The sequence below is a fragment of the Salmo salar genome, chromosome ssa25 (assembly GCF_905237065.1).
Source record: "Salmo salar chromosome ssa25, Ssal_v3.1, whole genome shotgun sequence".
NCBI lineage: Eukaryota > Metazoa > Chordata > Actinopteri > Salmoniformes > Salmonidae > Salmo > Salmo salar.
In genome coordinates this window covers 17,281,081-17,305,437 of record NC_059466.1, presented here as the reverse complement: position 1 = coordinate 17,305,437, position 24,357 = coordinate 17,281,081, and the positions used below count along the sequence as shown (strand labels likewise).

Here is a 24,357-nt window from a genome sequence, read left to right as displayed (position 1 = left end):
AGGAAAAAAATATAAAACGCATAAGAAATACTTGCTGCATTTTGTAAACACAAATGTAAATAGCTTCTTATTGTAATGTCTGCATGGCAACAGACACATTTCGTTCTTCACTTGCACTTCTCAACTCAGATGATAATTCAATAACAGGCATTCTATCAGCAGACCTGGCTCTGACTGATGTGTAGATAATTTTCTACTTTTTTTCTTGGTGTAGCCAGCCTAATTTTCTCTGGTAAAATGCAAAATTGACTGTAGCTGGCTACATTCTTTCTATGATAAACATGAGACATATGGTGGCCATGCATCATTTTTGCAAAAAATACCTTGCTTTTTCATTGTAAGTTAATTTACCTGTGTGACTACCAGCCAAACAGCGTTACAGTTCTGTTGTCATCTGACGAAAACGAAGCTGCCAAATGTGTTGAACTAAGGGATTTTCTATGAAGGAAAACTATAGCTGTATGTCCCTGATCACTCTATTGAAGCAAAAAGAAAACAATGTTGACTTTCAATTTAAAACGTGACCCCTGTCAATACACAGCTGGACTCACCTGCTCCTTCTTTCTCCCGTTGTGCTATTTACAAATATATACAAATGACAAATTATGTGGATATGTTGAGGCAACATCTCAAGACATCAGTCAGGAAGTTAAAGCTTGGTCGCAAATGGGTCTTCCAAATGGACAATGACCCCAAGCATACTTCCAAAGTTTTGGCAAAATAGCTTAAGGACAACAAAGTCAAGGTATTGGATTGGCCATCACAAAGCCCTGACTTCAATCCTATAGAAAATTTGTGGGCAGAACTGAAAAAGTGTGTGCGAGCAAGGAGGCCTACAAATCTGACTCAGTTACACCAGCTCTGTTAGGAGGAATGGGCCAAAATTCACCCAACTTATTGTGGGAAGGTTGTGGAAGGCTACCCGAAACGTTTGACCCAAGTTAAACAATTTAATGACAATGCTACCAAATACTAATTGAATGTATGTGAACTTCTGACCCACTGGGAATGTGATGAAAGAAATAAAAGCTGAAATACATTTTATTTAATTTTTTATATGACCTTTATTTAACCAGGTAGGCTAGTTGAGAACAAGTTCTCATTTACAATTGCGACCTGGCCAAGATAAAGCAAAGCAGTGCGACACAAACAACAACACAGAGTTACACATGGAATAAACAAACATACAGTCAAAATACAGTGTGTGCAAATGAGGTAGGATAAGGGAGGTAAGGCAATAAATAGGCCATAGTGGCGAAATAATTACAATATAGCAATTAAACACTGGAGTGATAGATGTGCAGAAGATGAGTGTGCAAGTAGAGATACTGGAGTGCAAATGAGCAAAATAAATAAAATAAATATCAGTATGGGGATGAGGTATTTGGATGGGCAATTTACAGATGCGCTATGTACAGGTGCAGTGATCTGTGAGCTGCTCTGACAGCTGGTGCTTAAATATAGTGAGGGAGATATGAGTCTCCAGCTTCAGTGATTTTTGCAGTTCATTCCAGTCATTGGCAGCAGAGAACTGGAAGGAAAGGCGGCCAAAGAGGAATTGGCTTTGGGGGTGACCAGTGAAATATACCTTCTGGAGCGCGTGCTATGGGTGGGTGCTGCTATGGTGACCAGTGAGCTGAGATAAGGCGGGGCTTTACCTAGCAAAGACTTATAGATGACCTGGAGCCAGTGGTTTGGCGACGAATATGAAACGAGGGCCAGCCAACTAGAGCATACAGGTCGCAGTTGTAGGTAGTATGTGGGCCTTTGGTGACAAAACGGATGGCACTGTGATAGACTGCATCCAATTTGCTCAATAGAGTGTTGGAGGCTATTTTGTAAATTACATCGCCGAAGTCAAGGATCGGTAGGATAGTCAGTTTTACGAGGGTATGTTTGGCATAATGAGTGAAGGATGCTTTGTTACGAAATAGGAAGCCAATTTTAGATTTAATTTTGGATTGGAGATGCTTAATGTGAGTCTGGAAGGAGAGTTTACAGTCTAACCAGACATCTAGGTATTTGTAGTTGTCCACATTTTCGAAGTCATAACCGTCCAGAGTAGTGATGCTGGACGGGCGGGCAGGTGTGGGTAGCGATCGGTTGAAGAGCATGCATTTAGTTTGACTTGCATTTTAGAGCAGTTGGAGGCCACGGAAGGAGAGTTGTATGGCATTGAAGCTCGTCTGGAGGTTTGTTAACACAGTGTCCAAAGAAGGGCCAGAAGTATACAGAATTGTGTCGTCTGCGTAGAGGTGGATCAGAGAATCACCAGCAGCAAGAGTGACATCATTGATGTATACAGAGAAAAGAGTCGGCCTGAGAATTGAACCCTGTGGCACCCCCATAGAGACTGCCACAGGTCTGGACAACTACCCTCCGATTTGACACACTGAAATCTATCTGAGAAGTAGTTGGTGAACCAGGCGTGGCAGTCATTTGAGAAACCAAGTCTGTTGAGTCAGCCGATAAGAATGTGGTGATTGACAGAGTCGATAGCCTTGGCCAGGTCGATTAAAACAGCTGCACAGTATTGTCTCTTATCAATGGCGGTTATGATATCGTTTAGGACCTTGAGCGTGGCTGAGGTGCACCCATGACCAGCTCGGAAACCAGATTGCATAGCGGAGAAGGTACGGTGGGATTCTAAATGGTCGGTGATCTGTTTGTTAACTTGGCTTTTGAATACCTTAGAAAGGCAGGGTAGGATAGATATAGGTCTGTTGCAGTTTGGGTCTAGAGTGTCTCCCCCTTTGAAGAGGGGGATGACCGCGGCAGCTTTCCAATCTTTGGGGATCTCAGACGATACGAAAGAGAGGTTGAACAGGTTAGTAATAGGGGTTGCAACAATTTCGGTGGATAATTTTAGAAAGAGAGGGTCCAGATTGTCTAGCCCAGCTGATTTGTAGGGGTATAGATTTTACAGCTCTTTCAGAACATCAGCTATCTGGATTTGGGTGAAGGAGAAATGGGGGAGTCTTGGGCATGTTGCTGTGGGGGGGCAGGGCTGTTGACCGGGGTAGGGGTAGCCAGGTGGAAAGCATGCTCTTTCAGAACATCAGCTATCTGGATTTGGGTGAAGGAGAAATGGGGGAGTCTTGGGCATGTTGCTGTGGGGGGGCAGGGCTGTTGACCGGGGTAGGGGTAGCCAGGTGGAAAGCATGGCCAGCTGTAGAAAAATGCTTATTGAAATTCTCAATTATCGTGGATATATCGGTGGTGACAGTGTTTCCTAGCCTCAGTGCAGTGGGCAGCTGGGAGGAGGTGCTCAAATTCTCCATGGAGTTTACATTGTCCCAGAACTTTTTGGAGTTTGTGCTACAGGATGCAAATTTCTGTTTGAAAATGCTAGCCTTTGCTTTCCTAACTTCCCTGAAAAGTTGCATATCACGGGGGCTATTCGATGCTAATGCAGTATGCCACAGGATGTTTTTGTGCTGGTTAAGGGCAGTCAGGTCTGGAGTGAACCAAGGGCTATATCTGTTCCTGGTTCAACATTTTTTGAATGGGGCATGCTTATTTAAGATGGTGAGGAAAGCACTTTTAAAGAATAACCAGGCATCCTCTACTGACGGAATGAGGTCAATATCCTTCCAGGATACCCGGGCCAGGTCAATTAGAAAGGCTTGCTCGCTGAAGTGTTTTAGGGAGCATTTGACAGTGATGAGTGGTGGTCGTTAGACCCCAAACCCATTACGGACGCAGGCAATGAGGCAGTGATCGCTGAGATCCTGGTTGAAGACAGCAGAGGTGTATTTGGAGGGCAGGTTGGTTAGGATGATATCTATGAGGGTGCCCGTGTTTACGGATTTGGGGTTGCACCTGGTAGGTTCATTGATCATTTGTGTGAGATTGAGGGCATCAAACTTAGATTGTTGGATGGCCAGGGTGTTAAGCATGTCCCAGTTTAGGTCACCTAACAGCATGAGCTCTGAAGATAGATGGGGGGCAATCAATTCACATACGGTGTCCTGGGGGCACAGCTGGGGGCAGAAGGTGGTCTATAGCAAGCGGCAATGGTGAGAGACTTGTTTCTGAGAAGGTGGATTATAAGGTCAAATTGTTTGGGCACAGACCTGGATAGTACGAAAAAAAAGAAGAAATGTATGCATTCACTACTGTAAGTCGCTCTGGATAAGAGCGTCTGCTAAATGACTAAAATGTAAATGTAAATGATAGTAAGACAGAACTCAGCAACCCCCTTTGACAGTTCTATCTTGTCGGAAAATGTTATAGTTAGGGATGGAAATATCAGGGTTTTTGGGGGTCTTCTTAAGCCAGGATTCAGACACGGCTAGGACATCTGGCTTGGCAAAATAAATAAAACAAACTTAGGGAGGAGGCTTCTAATGTTAACATGCATGAAACCACAAGGCTTTTATGGTTACAGAAGTCAACAAATGAGAGCTCCTGGGGAATGGGAATGGAGCTAGGCACTGCAGGGCCTGGATTATCCTCTACATCACCAGAGGAACAGAGGAGGAGTAGGATAAAGGTACGGCTAAAGGCTATAAGAACTGGTCGTCTAGTACGTTCGGAACAGAGAGTAAAATGAGCAGGTTTCTGGGCACGGTAGAATAGATTCAAGGCATAATGTACAGACAAAGGTATGGTAGGATGTGTATACAGTGTAGGTAAACCTATGAATTGAGTGACGATGAGAGAGATATTGTCTCTAGAAACATCATTTAAACCAGGTGAGGTCACCGCATGTGTGGGAGAGGTTAGCTAAGGCGTATTATGCAGGGCTTGAGGCTCTACAGTGAAATAAGGCAATAATCACTAACCAAAACAGCAATGGACAAGGCATATTGACATTAGGGAGAGAGAGGCATGCGTAGCCGAGTGATCATAGGGGTCCAGTGAGTAGCTCGGTGGGCTGGAGACATGGCGATTCAGACAGCTAGCGGGCCGGGACTAGCAAGCTAGCAGAAGGGCCTTAGAGGGACGTCACGACGGAAGAAGTCTGTTGTAGCCCCCTTGTGCTGTTACGTCGGCAGACCAGTCGTGATGGATCAGCAGAACTCCGTGTGGTAAAAGGGTCCAGGCCAATTGGCAAAATAGGTATAGTGGCCAAAGAAATTGTCCAATGGGCCTCTTCAGCTAACAGTCCGATATGCTCTAGACAGCTAGCGGGCCGCGGCTAGCAGGCTAGCAGATGGGCATTCAGGGGATTTTGCGATGGAGGAGCCATTTGAAAAACCCTCTCGGGCAGATTATGACGGTAGTCCAGTCGTGGTGGATCGGCGGGGTTCCGTGTCGGCAGTAAAAGGGGTCCAGGCCAATTGGCAAAATAGGTATTGTAGCCCAAGGAGTGGCTGATAGACCTCTTCGGCTAGCCGGGAGATGGGCCTAGCAAAGGCTAGCTCCAGGCTAATTGGTTCTTGCTTCGGGACAGAGACGTTAGCCAGGAGTGGCCACTCGGATAGCTAGCTAGCTAGCTGCGATGATCCAGGTTAAAAGGTTCAGGGCTTGCAGTAGGAATCCGGAGATATGGAGAAAAATATGTCCGATATGCTCTGGTTTGAAACGCACTGTGCAAACTGGCAAGATTTGTCCGGGCTAAAGGTTAGCTGATGACCACTAGTAGTGGCTAGCTGACTACTAGCTAGTAGCTAGTTAGCTGGCTAGATTCTGTTGGGGGTTCCGGTTCAAAAGTAAAGAAAATAGCAGATCCATACCCCATTGGGATTGCAGGAGAGTATGTTGAAGTTGAGGTTAAGAAAAATATTTTTTTTAATATATGCAAAGAAAAAGATATAAAAAGATATATACACGGGACACGACAAGACGAAGACTAAGACGTCTGACTGCTACGCCATCTTGGAAGAAGTCTCACTACCAGAAGTCTCTCTAGCAATCATTCTCTCTACCATTATTCTGACATTTCACATTCTTAAAATCAAGTGGTGATCCTAACTGACCTAAGACAGGGAATTTTTACTAGGACTAAATGTCAGTAATTGTGAAAAACTGAGTTTAAATGTATTTATCTAAGGTGTATGTAAACTTCCGACTTCAACTGTAGGTGAAATGAAGAACACAATCTGCTTCATCTCCTAACGTATTGCACAAGTTGACTGCAGGTATTTACTTAAAATGTAGTTACACATATTATGATCATGTAAAGTGTAGGTCGCATGTTCCATGATCTGAAATGTAAGATCCCAGATATGTTCCAAATGCACAAAAAGCCTATTCTCAATTTTTTTGCGCAAATTTCTTTACATCCCTGTTAGTGAGCACTTCTGCTTTGCCAAGATAATCCATTCACCTGACAGATGTGGCATATAAAGAGGCTAATTAAACAGCATGATCATTACACAGGTGCACCTTGTGCTAGGGACAATAAAAGGCCACTCAAGAATGTGCCGTTTTGTCACACAACATAACAATGCCACAGATGTCTCAGGTTTTGAGGGAGCGTGCAATTGGCATGCTGACTGCAGGAATGTTGCCATGTTGCCATGGAATTTAATGTTCATTTCTCTACCATAAGCCGCCTCCAATGTCATTTTAGATAATTTGGCAGTCTGGCCTGACGACCACAGACCACGTGTATGGCATCATGTGGGCGAGTGGTTTGCTGATGTCAACGTTGTGAACAGAGTGCCCCCATGGTGGCGGTGGCGTTATGGTATGGGCAGGCATAAGCTACTGACAACAAACACAAGTGCATTTTATTGATGGCAATTTGAATGCACAGAGATACCGTGATGAGATCCTGAGGCCCATTGTCGTGCCATTTATCTGCCGCCATCACCTCATGTTTCAGCATGATAATGCACGGCCCCATGTCGCAGGGATCTGTACACAATTCCTGGAAGCTGAAAATGTCCCAGTTCCTCCATGGTCCACATCCTCACCAGACATATCACCCACAGCATGTTTGGGATGTTCTGGATCGACGTGTACCGCCGCATGTTCCAGTTCCCACCAATATCCATAAACTTTGCACAGCCATTGAAGAGGAGTGGGACAACATTCTACAGACCACAATCAACAGCCTGATCAACACAGCCTGATTATGCACAGAAAATGTGTCGCGCTGCATGAGGAAAATGGTGGTCACACCAGATACTTACTGGTTTTCTGATCCACGCCCCTACCTTTTTTGTAAGGTACAGTATCTGTGACTATCAGATGTATATCTGTATTCCCAGTCGTGTGAAATCCATAGATTAGGGCCTACTTTATTTATTTCAGTTGACTGATTTCCTTATGTGCGACTCAGTAAAATCTTTTATATTGATTTCCCAGTTCCCAGTTTCCAGTTTTGAAAGCGGCAGAAGTCATACTGGATTGACAGCATGGCCAATGTTGAATATTTATCCTTTTAAGCTTGGAAAAGAGACCCTTAAACCCAGACTTGGACCACACATCCACTCCACTGAAGAGCAGGCTAGTGATTGCTTTGCAATGCTTGCAGTTAGCCACTGATTCCTTCCAAACCACTCATTGTTGAATTTGCGATTTCCAACCTGTTGTGTAATGTTTATGTCCAATGGCTGAGGAGCACCAATACATTTTATCTCTAACTTCTATTCATAATTTCTCTTCATATGACAAGAATTGAACATGATTTGCCAGTAGATTGCCGACTTGATTCATGATGATGACTGCTAGCTTGCTAGCTAAGATTTTGAAAGTATGGTGTTGACATGATCAGTCCAATCAAAGTTACTGTAGATATAACGTGGTTTGTCGTCATTTAATCTGTGGGCAATGACCTTGAGCCTTCTAGGATGGGCACTTATAATGTAACTCTATGGCAGCACCCAAGTGGCTTGAATTTTCGAGCTCTCCCTGTAGATTTTGCAATGACGTAGTGTCCCCAGGAGTGACAGAACACTGAGCCAGTCACGGCGCAACTAGAGAACATTACCAACCCCTATGCTCTGTATTTTCCGCTGGCTGCCCCACCACCACAGGAAGCTCTGAGATAGGCTGAAACACCTGCATTTTAGAGCTGCCAAACTAGCCAGACAGGTGGGGCTCAAAACAGAATGAATGACGGGTCGCCACTGGGACTGATATAGGGTTTATGCCATTTTCAGTAGCGGTGCGTGGGTAAAATCTCTGAGGAAGCCATGCAAAGCCAGTAAAAAATACATTTCATGACCGTTGTTGTTATAATTGCATTGTTTGCTCTATACCCCATTCGTTCAAATGCCACGGTGATATACAGTAAGTCCGTGACAACAAAAAGACACCAGTCTCACAGTGGCGGAATAAATTCAAATCAAAGGTTTCGACACAACTACTCATTCAAGGATTTTTCTTTATTTTTCCTATATTCTACATTGTAGAATTATAGTGAAGACATCAAAACTATGAAATAACACATATGGAATCATGTAGTAACCAAAAAAGTGTTTAACCTCTCTAGGCTAGGCGGGACGAATTCGTCCCACCTACGTAACAGCCACTGCTATCCTGTGGCGCGATTTTCAAAACCTTAAAAATCCTATTACTTCAATTTCTCAAACATATGACTATTTTACAGCCATTTAAAGATAAGACTCTCGTTAATCTAACCACACTGTCCGATTTCAAAAAGGCTTTACAACGAAAGCAAAACATTAGATTATGTCAGCAGAGTACCAAGCCAGAAATAATCAGACACCCATTTTTCAAGCCAGCATATAATGTCACCAAAACCCAGAAGACAGCTAAATGCAGCACTCACCTTTGATGATCTTCATCAGATGACAACCCTAGGACATTATGTTATACAATACATGCATGTTTTGTTCAATCAAGTTCATATTTATATCAAAAACCAGCTTTTACATTAGCATGTGACGTTCAGAACTAGCATACCCCCCGCAAACTTCCGGGGAATTCGCTAACATTTTACTAAATTACTCACGATAAACGTTCACAAAAAGCATAACAATTATTTTAAGAATTATAGATACAGACCTCCTCTATGCACTCGATATGTCCGATTTTAAAATAGCTTTTTGGTGAAAGCACATTTTGCAATATTCTAAGTACATAGCCCAGGCATCACGGGCTCGCTATTTAGACACCCGGCAAGTTTAGCACTCACCATAATCATATTTACTATTATAAAAATTTCATTACCTTTTGTTGTCTTCGTCAGAATACACACCCAGGACAGCTACTTCAATAACAAATGTTGGTTTGGTCCAAAATAATCCATCGTTATATCCGAATAGCGGCGTTTTGTTCGATGCGTTCCAGACACTATCCGAAATAGTAAAGAAGTGTCACGCGCTTGGCGCAATTCGTGACAATAAAATTCTAAGTATTCCATTACCGTACTTCGAAGCATGTCAACCGCTGTTTAAAATCAATTTTTACGACATTTTTCTCGTAGAAAAGCGATAATATTCCAACAGGGAATCTCCTTTTCGGCAAACAGAGGAAAAAATCCCAAAGGCGGGGGCGGTCGGGGTCACGCGCATAAGCTAGTGTCTCTTGATCGGCCACTTGAGAAAGGCGATAATGTGTTTCAGCCTGGGGCTGGAATGACGACATTCTGTTTTTCCGGGCTCTGAGCGCCTATGGATGACGTGGGAAGTGTCACGTTAGAGCAGAGATCCTTAGTAAATGATAGAGATGGAAAAGAAGTTCAACAAATGGTCAGACAGGCCACTTCCTGTAAAGGAATCTCTCAGGTTTTGACCTGCCATTTGAGTTCTGTTATACTCACAGACACCATTCAAACAGTTTTAGAAAATTTAGGGTGTTTTCTATCCATATGTAATAAGTATATGCATATTCTAGTTACTGAGTAGGAGTGGTAACCAGATTAAATCGGGTATGTTTTTTATCCCGCCGTGTCAATGCTGCCCCCTAGCCCTAACAGGTTAACAAAATATATTTTAGATTCTTCAAAGTAGCCACCCTTTGCCTTGATGACAGCTTTGCCCACTCTTGGCCTTAACCAGCTTCATGAGGAATGCGGAATGCTTTTCCAACAGTCTTAAAGGAGTTCCCACATATGCTGAACACTTGTTGGCTGCTTCTTTAGTACAGAATGCTCGGATCAAACCCGAACAACACTGGGCCAATTGTGCACTGCCTTATGGGACTCCCAATCACAGCCAGTTGTGATACAGCCTGGAATCAAACCAGGGTCTGTAGTGACACCTCTAGCACTGAGATGCAGTGCCTTAGACCGCTGCGCCACTTGGGAGCCTGAAGACTGAATCAAGTCGGTCGATCACATATTGAACTTTAATCGTCTCAGGCCTGTGGCACAACATATTAATTTATGGTTAGATCAGAATTGTGTTCATAGTCATTGGCCTGTACAGAGAATGAAGTCAAAACCACAAGTCCAAATCCCCATCTCCATCCATGGATTAGGAAAGGGCTGATTTAGCAAGCTAGCTACTGCAGGACATCAACATAAGCAGACCAGGAAGAGACACGTTTTTCTGAAAATTATGTTTTGCTTAGGAAGTGATTTGATTGGTGTGAAGCCAAATTCAAACTGGCCTCCCTTGGGGGACGTTTTGCTGCTCCAGGACAACCCACAGTTGAGCTTAGCTCAACGCTGATTGGCTAATTATTCGATTTTTTATCAAGGGAGACCAAGTGCTTGCTGGCATCAATCAATCAAATACTACGGTAACAACATGTTTTACACTTTTGGTCCAGACAGCATCAGATACAAGGGCTTCACATACTGAGACAGAGGGGCTCTGTTTCCCTCGCTCAGATGATTTCTCCGATGAGAGTCAGCCACTTCAAATAAAATAAAATAAAATTGTACTAGCTGCATACACATATTTAGCAGATCATTTTGCGGATATAGCGAAATGCTTGTGTTTCTAGCTCCAACAGTGCAGTAATATCTAACAATACACAACAATACACACATCTAAAAGTAAACGATGGCTACAAGGCCCTCCCCCACCCTCCCATCTGCAAATCAGATCATGACTCCATTCTGCTCCTCCCTTCCTATAGGCAGAAACTCAAACAGGAAGTACCCGTGCTAAGGTCTGTTCAATGCTGGTCTGACCAATCGGAATCCATGCTTCAAGACTGTTTTGATCACACGGGCTGGAATATGTTCCGGGTTTCCTCTGAGAATAACACTGACGTATACACTGACACAGTGACTGAGTTCACCAGGAAGTGTATAGGGGATATTGTTCCCACTGTGACAATTAAAACCTATTAAAACCAAAAAACGTGGATAGATGGCAGCATTTGCGCAAAACTGAAAGCGTGAACCTGAACACGATGATGAACACGATGGGAGACAGAGAGCTGGTTTCAAGCGCAGTGCGCAGCAGGTGTTTATTTGTAAGGGACCACAGGAGGAAGCAGGTAGCTGGGTCCAGTGGCAGGCAGAAGGTCATACACAGGAGGTCCAAACGGGCAACAGTACAGGCAGGGAAAAGGCTAGTAAGGTAGTCTGGGATATCAGGCAATAGGTAGATAACAGGAAATCCGATAGGATTAAGTTCAGGCAGGGTATAGGCAAAAGGTGTCGTTAGTGAGGCAGGCAAAAACTATCATACATGGGAGGAGTAAATCACAGGAAAAGACAGAGCTCCGAAAGACGTGTGTCACAAAACAAACAATACCTCACAGTGATGGGGTGCAAAGAACTGAACTAAATAGTGTGTGATAATGATATACAGGTGTGTGAACAGGTGATTAGAATTCAGGTGATTGAGATCTGGAGAGTGAGCTGCATTCAGGGGGTCTAGGTGTTTGAGAGTGGGAGCTGGAAAGTGGGCTGGAAAGTTCAGGGGATCTACGTATTTGAGGGTGTGAGTTGGAAGCAGATATTCCAGAACCACCGCATTTAACCACGGCAAGGTGACTGGAAATATGGTCGACTACAAACAGTCTAGTTATGCCCTCCGTAAGGCAATCAAACAGGCAAAACGTCAGTACAGAGACTAAGTGGAGTCGCAATTTAATGGCTCAGACATGAGACTCCAGACAATCCCATATTTTAAAGGGAAAATCAGCCACGTCGCGAACACAGACGTCCTGCTCCCGGACAAGCTAAACACCTTCTTCGCCCACTTTGAGGATAACAGTGCCGCCGACGCGGGCCTCTGCCAAGTACTGTCAGCTCTCGTTCTTTGTGGCCAACGTGAGTAAGACATTTAAGTGTGTTAACCCGCCTGCCCAGACGGCATCCCTGGCCGCATCCTCAGAGCATGCGCAGACCAGCTGGCTGCAGTGTTTACGGACAAATTCAATCTCTACCTATCCCAGTCTGCTGTCGCCACTTGCTTCAAGATGTCCACCATTGTTCATGTACCCAAGAAAGCGAAGGTAACTGAACTAAATGACTATCGCCCCATAGCACTCACTACAATCATCATGAATTGCTTTGAGAGGCTAGTTAAGGATCATATCATACCTTGGCATCCATGAATACACACCACTGACCATTTTAAGATTATAAATAAAGTAATAGATCAATACAATAGATTAGCCCAACCTGTTCTTCATTCACAATTGGTGATTACATAATTATACATCGTTTGCTTCCCCTCACTCATCAACTCATCCATTCTCTCCTTTCTCCACATCATACTTTACTTTCACTGGTCACCCCCAAAGCCAACTCCTCATTTGGCTGCCTTTCCTTCCAGTTCTCTGCTGCCAATGACTGGAACGAATTGCAAAAATCACTGAAGCTGGAGACTTATATCTCCCTCACTAACTTTAAACATCAGCTGTCAGAGCAGCTTACTGATCATTGCACCTGTGCATAGCCCATCTGTAAATAGCCCACCTGTCACGTCCTGACCAGTAAAGGGGTCATTTGTAATTGTAGTATGGTCAGGGCGTGGCAGGGGGTGTTTGTTTTGTGTGTTTTGGGGTTTTTTGGTTCTAGGGGATTTTGGTTCTAGTTTTCTATTTCTATGTTTCTTTTTCTATGTGTGGCCAAGTATGGCTTCCAATCAGAGCAGGTGTCTTTCGTTGTCTCTGATTGGAAGCCATACTTAGGCAGCATGTTTTTCCTGTGTTTTTGTGGGTGGTTATTTTCTGTATAGCCTGTGTGCCTTATGGAACTGTTTCATCGTCTGTTTATTTTGTTTTGAGTGTGCTTTCAATAAAGAAGAAAGATGAGCACTATACCCGCTGCATTTTGGTCACCATTCATCGACGCCTATGACACCACCCAACTACCTCATTCCCATATTGTTTTTTTGTTTTGCTCCTTTGCACCCCAGTATCTCCACTTGCACATTCACCTTCTGCACATCCATCACTCCAGTGTTTAATTGCTAAATTGTAATTATTCGCCACTATGGCCTATATATTGCCTTACCTCCCTAATATTACTACATTTTCACACACTGTATATAGACTTTTCTGTTGTGTTATTGACTGTACGTTTGTTTATCCAATGTGTAACTCTGTGTTTGTGTCGCGCTGCTTTGCTCTGTCTTGGCCAGGTCGCAGTTGTAAATGAGAACTTGTTCTCAACTGGCCTACCTGGTTAAATAAAGGTGAAATAAGAAAATTAAAAATAAATTTACTTAATCCGTTGCTCAATGTGTGAAAATAGTTTCGGTATAGTTTAAGTTCAGTTTCAAGGCAGTTATCGGGGTGATTATCAGCTGGGTACTGCACTTTCAACTGTCGGAAGAAGGAGCGGAGCAGGCCCTTGGGAGAAGGAGGGACCAAAGGGGGAAACCATAAAAAAAATGACCCTCCTTAAACTGGTTATAACTCAACTTCTGTTGGTGATATTAAGATTCTAACATCAACAGTGTGTTATATAGGCTTATTTAGGAAAAGTCAAGGACAGAGGGGAGCATGACAACAAAAAAATGGCAGAGTAATAATAATAAAAAACAGCAATCAAAATGACTTTTTTAGCGTTTCTATTGTTAAAGGTCTTGTTCACATCGGTTACGGAGAGTGTGATCAGACAGTCATCCGGAACAGCTGGTGCTCTCACGCATGGTTCAATGTTGCTTGCCTCGAAGCGAGCATAGAAGGTATTTTGCTCGTTTGGTAGGCTCGTATCACTGGGCAGCTCGCACCTGGGTTTCCCTTCGTAATCTGTGATAGTTTGTAAGCCCTGCCACATCCATGAGTGTCAGAGCCGGTGTATTAGGATTCGATCATAGTTCTGTATTGTCGCTTTGTCTGTTTGATGGTTCTTAGTGCCCTTATCGGTTTGTGGTGGTAGATAACTGGTAATAGAAAGCTACGAAAAATATAGATGAAAACTCTTGTTAAAAAGTATGGTTTACAGCTTATCATGAGATATTCTATCAGGCGAACAGAACCAAGAGACTTCCTTACTATTAAAGATTGCGCACCAGCTGTTGTTAACAAAGAGACATACACCACCCCCCTTGAGCTTACCCGACATTGCCGTTCTTTCCTGCCGCCGATACATAGAAAAACCAGCTAGTTTTATATTATCCATATCCTTGTTCAGCCAAATTTCTGAGAAACATAGGATAATACAGTTCTTCAGGTCCAATTGATAGGGTAGTCTCGAACGAAGCTTGTCCAGTTTGTTCTCCAGTGATTGTAAATTTGCCAATAGAAGAGAGGGTAGTTTCATCAGGGTGCCCGCATGTCGGCCTCTATATTGCCGTCTATTTCTCTTCCGATTGTCGGGTATTAGGGCCTGGTCCGGAGTGATCAGTATGTCCTGCGCCGCCAACCCTTTGAAGTAGAGATCTTCATTCAAATTTAGAGTAGTGATGGCTGTTCTGATGTCCAGACGCTCTTTTCGTCATAGGAAATGGCAGAAATATTATGTACAAAAAAACACACATAATGGCAGAATTGGTCAGGAGCCCATAAAACGGCCTCTATACTTTTCAGCGCCATTCTTCAGACCTGTCTTCAGGTGCAACGTTAGCTATGCAAATCTTCCTCTTACATTACACGTCAGGTAGAGGCTATTTATTTAGCTAGTTACATCACAGCATAATAGCCTAGCTTCATTGCAGCATAGCCTGTCAAGTAATGACATAGCTATAAGCCAAATTGAGCTACTTACCAACAACACACCTGTCTCTGGTTTGACGGTTGACAGACCAAGTAGAAAGTAGTCGGATGTAATCCATATCCTGGCCATCTGCTCAAGATTGTTGAACAACTTTATGGAAGCCCATTTTCACTACAGCAGCTATTTTCTGAGCAAGGGCAAGTACTAGCCACACGTCTTATCTGGGGAAGAGGTTCCATTGGGCGAGTTCATTTTGCTTGACCCAGTGCCCCAGGTGGGCAGGGTTTGCTCATTTTTTACATTCTATGTATGAAAATACCCTCAAATTAAAGCTGACTGTTTGCACTTTAACTTCATAGTCATTGTTTGATTTCAAATCCAAACCTTTGGAGTATGGAGCCAAAAGAATAAAACATTCTTCACTGTCCTATAAATATGGAGGACACTGTAATTCATATCACAGGCCTAATAGTACTGTAGAGCTGTTTTTACTTGCACAATATAGCTGGATTGTCCCGTCCTGCCCCTAGGGGTCCACTGCCCTGCAGCGCCCAAATCCAACACACCCCGCTCAGCTTTAGTATTTTAGTGAAACATTCATTATTGGTTTTAGGTGTGTTTGTCTAAGGCCAGAGTGACAACCAACAGTATGGCAGACCACCAGGGCCAGGACTGAGCAGCCCAGCAGCTAGGGATTTCTTAAATAATTATCTCCCCTACGTGGGCATGTTTTCAATACAGATTCCTTTTTTGTCACACATTATTCCACATAAGGCATCCAGACCTTATGAAAGTTGCACAGTATACCTTTAATCATGTAATAAATCAAATCGAGTGATATATAACTTCACATTTCTGCCATCCATTGTGACTTTGTGGAATGATAATCAACCTTCCAGTTAATGGCAATTGTAACGGCTGTCAAATGGAGTAGACCAAGGCGCAGCGTGGTTAGTGCTCATCATGTGTTTATTTGATCTGAACACTGAAACAAAGAAACAGAAACTGACAGCCCAAACAGTTCTGTCAGGTAAGTAATACAAAAACAGAAATTAACCACCCACAAAACACAATGAGAAAATCCCTACATAAATATGGTCTCTAATCAGAGGCAATGAGATGCAGCTGCCTCCAATTAGAGACCAACCCTAAACAATTCCAACATAGAAACAGAAAAACTACATATTTAAACATAGAAATAGAATAACATAGATCAACCCCCCCCCAAAAAAAAACCCACACAACACAAACACCCCCTGCCACGCCCTGACTAAACTATCATAACAAAAATGACCCCTTACTGGTCAGGACGTGACAGCAATGCATTTCTTAGCCGCTATAAATGCTAGGTTACACAGTTTCAACAGTCTTCAGTATCAACATTTCCAAGCAAACAAAAACAGGGAGAAGGGAGAATCTGTAGACATGCTGAGATAAAAGCACATACTCCAGAATTCAGCCAGCCTTCACAAGAGCGTAACATAAGCAAATATGCCCCCTTTTGTGTTTTACACCTTCAGCAGTGGAATTACATTTCTGTGTGCATTATATTCATGTTTACTGGTATATAATACGTTCTATGGATGGTATTAAACTACAGTAATTTATGTGGTCTCTATATCAGCCCATAATACAGTTTGGAACTCATCTTTAGAGGTTTGTCAGACTGTCTTAAAATTGTATAAATCTTTGAAGCTTCTGGCTTGTCCAGTGTTTGCTGCACAGACAAAGTATTGCATCTGCAAATGTTCACCTCCACGCCATCACAGACTGCTCTTCCCTGGTTGCCTGATCCTGCTGAGACCCCTGTCGCCATCTGATCCTGCTCAGATGAGGCATGACAAAGAAGTACCTTGCTGTACATTTATACATTATATTATCCAAGAATAAAGTCAATGGTTCAATAATTGAAATGAAAATTATTCCCAGATCCCAGACTGTAGCCTTCCCATCAACTCAAGATTGAAACAAAGGCTACAAAACATTCCCATACAAACAAGAACTGTTAAATACTGCTACCTGACAGATACTGTAGCTGAACTGGCTTTGGTAGCTAATAGTTAGCTAGCTAGTTTATTCACTTCAGACAGCACTTCCATTGAGAGGGGATGAAACATGTAATGCATTGGATAACATTACATGTCAGTTACACTACTAACTCAGCACTGGGGGAAGATTTTTTTTTTTTCTTCTGTTGAGCCAAACAGCAGTTATCTTGCCAGCGACATCAGTCAAATAAAGAATAGCCAGTTTCTGGTCTGCTTGCTTTTACAACTCTGAGAAAAAGCACAACACACACAGACAACAGCTGCCTCTGTTCGCACACTCTGTGGTGTCCGACCAGTCCTAAATCGTAAAAAGGTCATGCTTCTATTATCAATTTGTTTTTTTGTCTTCAGATGACACCCGGCTGCGGTTCAGCAGTGGTCGTGTTGCGGTAACTCTGGGCAGTCTTCTGGATGACCAGCACTGGCACTCTGTCCTCATCGAGCGCTTCAACAAGCAGGTCAACCTCACCGTGGACACCCACACGCAACACTTCAGGACCAAGGGGGAAGGAGACTCTCTGGAGGTGGACTATGAGGTGTGTCTATCCAAACATCCATAATATTTCCTTACAGTAGGTCTGAGTAGATTACACCACCAGCATCCAGTCAGAAAAACACATTGACCCAAAACCAGGGTGAGATTAAGAATAATACTTGGTCTATCTCATTAGAATCTGACATCTCGTTTCAACCTGACACTATACTTTCGTAGGACTTTTCTTCTATTTCTTTATATATTTCCCCTTCTTTCCTCATCAAAGCTCAGCTTCGGGGGCATCCCACTACCAGGTAAGCCTGGCACCTTCCTGAGGAAGAACTTCCATGGCTGCATCGAGAACCTCTACTACAACGGGATCAACATCATTGACCTAGCCAAGCGACGCAAGCCTCAGATCTACAGTGTGGTAAAAGCTTTTCAGCTACTCATTTTTAATGCATAAACTGTAGGCCAAGGCCACATTTATTTTGCTCTGAATTACCAATATATTAACTTATGTAAGTGATAATGCTCCATTGTGTTAGAAGTGGAGGTTAACAACACCTAACCTTAGAGAACTAGTGAACCGTAACAGTTGTTGCATAACAAATTACAGACTGCGGATAGGTATCCATGGGAATACAGGGTGCATGGCAAGAACCACTTAGAGCTGAGAGAATAGTCTTCTATTTTCTTCTCTTGTTCTTATTTTGGAAAGAGATCAGGGCTCAGTGATGAGTTGGAGCAGGAGCTGTATTCAGTGATCCATTCAATATAGAGGTATTATTACCTCCTGTAGCCCGAGGTAAATTGCATAATTTAAGGTAGTCCTCTCGGAGATGTCAGGGCCTTGTGCAGCCCCTAAATGATACATCTTAATGGATATTAACCTTGAGAAACCTTCTGTCTCAGTGGTCTTACAGCCCCAAACACAAGAGGTGTGATACACAACGGGTGTCACCCAACCTTTAACAACAAATCCGCTAACACTGAAATAGCATTAGCATAAATAAGTTATCAATGATTCACTGTGAGTTAGTGTCAGCCTATTGAAATAGAAGGATACTGAAATCAAGTTTGGTTGATTTGATGGAAGAGTCCCTGTGGAGGGTTTAGTTAACGTGCTCCATGTCGCTGCCACTCCATGTCACCAGGATCGATGATGTGTTCATCCCCACACTGCTCTGACCTTTTCCTGTGTACAGGAACTCATGTCCTCTGTACTGGCTCTTCCTGTCCCTAGGAGTCATAGTGGGGTTGGCAGTGGCATGTAACCCAGCTCCCTGCAGAGTTGATTTTATCTCATTCCACTGTTCTCTCTATTGTTCTCTCTCTCTCTCTCTCTTTTTTTTGGTCTCGTACTATACCCTCCATTTTCTTTCTCTCTTTCTAGAAGGGGGCCAGTAAGGATTTTTAATTAACCCCTAAATGTTGAAAGTTGATCTTGATCGGGGCAAGGTGACTGTAAGACTGTGTGTTCCATGTGTGTCACCAGGGCAACGTGACCTTCTCGTGCTCGCAGCCCCAGCTGGTGTCCACCACATTCCTGAGCTCCAGCAGCAGCTTCCTGTCGCTCCCGGCCACGCCGTCTGCTTCAGGAGGCTTCACGGTGCGTTTCCAGTTCAGAACATGGAACCCAGATGGGCTACTGCTCTCCACCCAGCTGTCCCTGGAGCCCCAGAGACTGGAGCTGCAGATAAGCAACAGCCGGCTGCGCCTGACCCATCACACATCAGCCCAGCAGAAAGAAGAGGTCTCCACCGGTGAGGGCCAGGCCAACAGCCTCTAGCCTAGCTGACCCACACTATGGGCTGGAATCAGTGGTTCTGCCTATGGGGACTCAGATTATAAAAGGCTATTGTATTCTAGTGAAGCAGGCAGACAATGAGAAACCCATTTTATTACTGCAGAGAATGTTTGTGGTTTTACACACAGATATTCTGATAGTGATAGTAAAGATTATGAGTAAAGCTTATAAGAGGAGAGAATCCATTCAATTGGACCTGTGCTTATCTCTTCTGAGTTCACAAACCAGACCTGTGTTCAAATACATGTTTTTGAGTATTACATATTTTAATGTTTTTTTTTTCTGTGTGTTTCATTATTTTCAAATACACAGCCCAAAACAAGTACCAAATAGTCGACCAAATTGTATTTGAATGTATTTTTTTTTTAAACGTATTTAAAATACAATTGTCAAATACCTGAGTTAATGCAACGTAATGTATTTGAGTCAGTGTATTTGAGTATTTTCAAGTACTTACAAAGTGTATTTCCAAATTCATTACAATATTCAACTTCTTGTATACATGATATCATAGGAAAATGTCATCCTGTCACGTTTTTTTCAAAAGGTAAAATGTCACAGTAGCGGACGTTTTTCTCAATACATTGCCATCAATGGTAAAATGTCAGCGTTACAGGGTAGTGATGCGCAGGTTGACTCACAACCCGATGTCCCCGCAGTTACAGTGTCTTCGGAAAGTATTCAGAACCCTTGACTTTTTCAACATTTTGTTACGTTACACCCTTATTCTAACATGTACTGAATTAAGTAAATCCCACAGCAATCTACACACAATACCCCATAAAGACAAAGCGAAAAACAGGTTTTTAGAAATGTTTGCAAATTTGTTACAAATAAAAAACAGAAATACCTTATTTACATAAGTATTCAGACCCTTTGCTATGAGACTCAAAATTGAGCTCAGGTGCATCCGTGAGATGATCATCTGTGAGATGTTTCTACAAATTGATTATAATCCACCTGTGGTAAATTCAATTGATTGGATATGATTTGGAAAGGTACACACCTGTCTATATAAAGGTCCCACAGTTGACAGTGGATGTCAGAGCAAAAACCAAGCCATGTGGTTGAAGGAATTGTCTGTTGAGCTCAGAGACAGGATTGTGTCGAGGCACAAATCTGGGGAAGGGTCCCAAAACATTTCTGCAGCATTGAAGGTCCCCAAGAACACAGTGGCCTCCATCATTCTTAAATGGAAGAAGTTTGGAACCACCAAGACTTTTCCTAGAGCTGGCCACCCGGCCAAACTGAGCAATCGGGTGGAGAAGGGCCTTGGTCAGGGAGGTGACCAAGAACCTGATGGTCACTCTGACAGAGCTCTAGAATTCCTCTGTGGAGATGGGAGAACCTTCCAGAAGGACAACCATATCTGCAGCATTCCACCAATCAGGCCTTTCTGGTAGTGGACAGATGAAAGCCACTACTCAGTAAAAGACACATGACAGCCCACTTGGAGTTTGCCAAAATGCACTTAAAGACTCTCAGACCATGAGAAACACGGTTATCTCATCTGATGTAACCAAGATTGGCCTGAATGCTAAGCGTCATGTCTGGAGGAAACCTGGCACCATCCCTACGGTGAAGCACGGTGGTGGCAGCATCATGGTGTGGGGATGTTTTTCAGCGACAGGGACTGGGAGACTAGTCAGGATCGAGGGAAAGATGAATGGAGCAAAGTACAGAGAGATCCTTGATGACAACCTGCTCCAGAGCTCTCAGGACCTCAAGCTGGGGCGAAGGTTCGCCTTCCAACAGGACAATGACCCTAGGCACACAGCGAAGACAACACAGGAGTGGCTTCGGGACAAGTCTCTGAATGTCTTTGAGTGGCCCAGTCAGATCCTGGACTTGAACCCATTTGATCATCTCTGGAGAGACCTGAAAATAGCTGTGTAGCAGCGCTCCCTAACCAACATGACAGTGCTTGAGAGGATCTGCAGAGAAGAATGGGAAAAACACCCCAAATACAGGTGAGCCAAGCTTGTAGCGTCATACCCAAGAAGACTCAAGGCTGTAATCGCTGCCAAAGGTGCTTCATCAAAATACTTAGTAAAGGGTCTGAATAGTTATGAAAATGTAATATTTCATTTTTTTTGTAATAAATTAGCAAAAATGTCGAATAACATGTTTTTGCTTCATCATTATGGGAAATTGTGTGTAGGTTGATGAGGAGATAAAAACGATTTAATCCATTTTAGAATAAGGCTGTAACCTAACAAAATGTTGAAGAAGTCAAGAGCTTTGAATACTTCCCGAAGGCACTGTATATCCGAAGGGCAGGCGAGTTTAGGGTAATTAAATATTGTATGGATGAAGGATGGGTGTGTCTGTAGGCTACATTGAGGTTTTTCTAGAATTATTTTGTTGTCTATCTGGCATTATTGCGTAAGCCTAAGCTTTAGGGCCTAACCGTATGCGTGCCAAATAGCCTACACGCCAATCGCCAAATGCTTTTGGGAACTGGTCCAAAAGGTTAGTCGATCCACTGAGGCAAAAAGGATAATGTCGGAGTTTAATTCAATAAGAAAAAAGCTGCGAAATTGAGAGTTCGGGAAGTGGTAAAAGAATACACATTTGACAGTCACAAGACGGGGACTTCGAATACGCCTATGGCACGTCAATGGAACTTTAGCCTACTGTTCAGATGGGTTAAATGGAAAATTAAATCTGGAGACTGACTGTAGGTCTATATCCTCTCACATAGGCTTAATATTAACTCCTGCAGAATTAATATTTTCTTGCAGTAAATTATAAATCAAATGTACAGTTGAAGTCGGAAGTTTACATACACTTAGGTTGGAGTCATTAAAACTAGTTTTTCAACCACTCCACAAGTGTCTTGTTAATAACAAACTATAGTTTTTGCAAGTCGGTTAGGACATCTACTTCGTGCATGACACAAGTCATTTTTCCAACAATTGTTTACGGACAGATTATTTCACTTCTAATTCACTGTATCACAATTCCAGTGGGTCAGAAGTTTACATACTCTAGTTGACTGTGCCTTTAAACAGTTTTTACAGCTTTATAATTCCTTGCAACTGGTCAAACTCATGTCATTTGGAAATTTTACACAGAAAATATTTCAATTTGTTTTGTGTTATTGCATTTTCTCCCCGGTCCTTAAACGGCTTTGCTCTGCCAACGAAGCAGAGATGACAGAGAAAACTTTACCGATGTCAACTTGATTGAAGCATTTATTCTATAAATGTATGATATTATTCTGGTGAGCAAAGGTTTATTTCAGTATTCTAGGGCAACATATAATGACAGATGAGAAGCTGCGTGTATCTAATTAAAGACAAGTTGACTATCAAATACCAAATATCAAATACATGTACCCCGCTGTCAAAAAAATGGTTATGTCGTTTCTGACTGTAGCACATTTTCTATATTAGCGGGTTAGGGTCGGATGCGAGCCTCAGATATTTAGCTAGCTCAATCGCAGTCAATGGGCCGTCATAGTTATGTGGGGGCTGTAGGTAATGTTTTTCTTTGAAAGAAAAGCCTTGCTCACTGTGGACCAAGTTTTCACTGTGAATAATTAATTGCACATGGTCATATGTAGGCTTGCGTTCATCGGGAGCGTCTGTTCAACAAATTTAGTTTCTAGTCTCAACCGTTCTCCCGATGTCACTCAAAAGCACATTAACTCGATGTCACATTAACTCTAAGCTTTAACCCTAACCCTAGCTTCATGTCCACTCCCAGCTCAACCCTTACCCTATCCTAACCGCAGTGGCGGCCGGTGCCGTTTAAGATCAGGGAGGGCAATATGAGCACAGCCTTATTTCTATTACAGCATATTGGATGACTGTCATTCATATTCCACCCAGCTCAGTGTAACATTGGCTACTACATGATACTTACATTTTCCCTAAATCCACCATGAAGTTGCTACAACCGAGCCTATGAATGAAAGTTTACAACATAGGTGCACAGGTTGAGAGAAAAATTAGAGTAATCAAGGTGATAGACAGTGACACATTCAATACCGCCTTGCACACTCCCACCTGCATCTAGCTGATCTAGGGTGTAATCATTAGTCCAACAGTTTGAAATGATAGTTTCTATTGTAAAAAGTCAGATATGTTTATCCACGTTCCTTTTGCTTCCACTTAAGAAACATTTTTCAACAGAATCTGCTAGGGCTGACCCCATTTAGTCGATTGGTCGATTGTTTGATCGATAGGCTGTTGGTCGACCAAGATTATTTTAGTGAAGCAGTTGCAAATATATAAAAATATATAGATATGGCACACGAGACACTTGTTGGATTCAGGCCTGTCTGAGAGGACTAATCCATTGTGGAGGCCGCGGGGGTGGCTCACCAGTATTACCAGTGGTACATTTACCATTAATTACCATCATTTCTAATCTACAATGTTTGTTTGGTTACGGTAATTTCTGTTAATGCATTCAATATATTGTTATTACAGTCTTACCGTTGTGTTTGTAGGAGTGGACACATTATTTGCGGAGCGCACAACCTAGGCTACACTTGTGAGAAAAAAGTTTTGGTTTATTTCATTCCATTTACAAGTATTAATTGTCTTTTGTTTGGAGCGTTCCTGTCAGTCTTGAGTAAGAACACGCACCTGTTTACGCATAGAAATAGGCCTAGGCTACCTGGCCTGCGCGCAAATGTAGGCTTATAAATGTGCCCATTTGGGGATCTGATACTATTTCAGATTGTCTTAACTCACCATTTTTCTTCGCCTCAAACAGCAAGTAAACAAGTCTGTTTTTACATCCATTGAGAATGAGAATTATTCCTCAACCTAGCTTATTTGAAAAGTCTTTCCAGCTCTCTCCCTTTCAATAATTACTCAGCATGAAAGGGGAAAAAAATGTAATGCTCTGATCTGGTGAAACGTCATAAAAAAAAGGCCTACCTGATTACTTCTTATCCCTTGGGCAAATAGCCTACAGCTGTGTCTGTCTTTCCGGGAGCTCACTGGTACCTGAAACTCTGAGGGCCCAGAATATTTTATACAATGTTGCAAGTTTGCTAGCAGGAGCTTTGGGCCAGACCAAGTTAATGGCTGATACAATGTTTCAAGTTCCTTGCAGACAGGCCATGCATATCCAA

General features: G+C 42.8%; 1 protein-coding gene across 1 annotated transcript in view; it reads left to right on the top strand.

Annotated features, from left to right (window-relative positions):
• Nucleotides 1-24,357, top strand: part of LOC106586279 (contactin-associated protein-like 5) — a 129,143-nt gene that overhangs the window by 60,822 nt on the left and 43,964 nt on the right. The window contains exons 6-8 of the mRNA XM_014173405.2: nucleotides 17,332-17,516; nucleotides 17,742-17,885; nucleotides 18,954-19,221. Coding sequence (XP_014028880.1) covers nucleotides 17,332-17,516; nucleotides 17,742-17,885; nucleotides 18,954-19,221 — 597 coding nt within the window. The remainder of the gene's footprint in view (nucleotides 1-17,331; nucleotides 17,517-17,741; nucleotides 17,886-18,953; nucleotides 19,222-24,357) is intronic.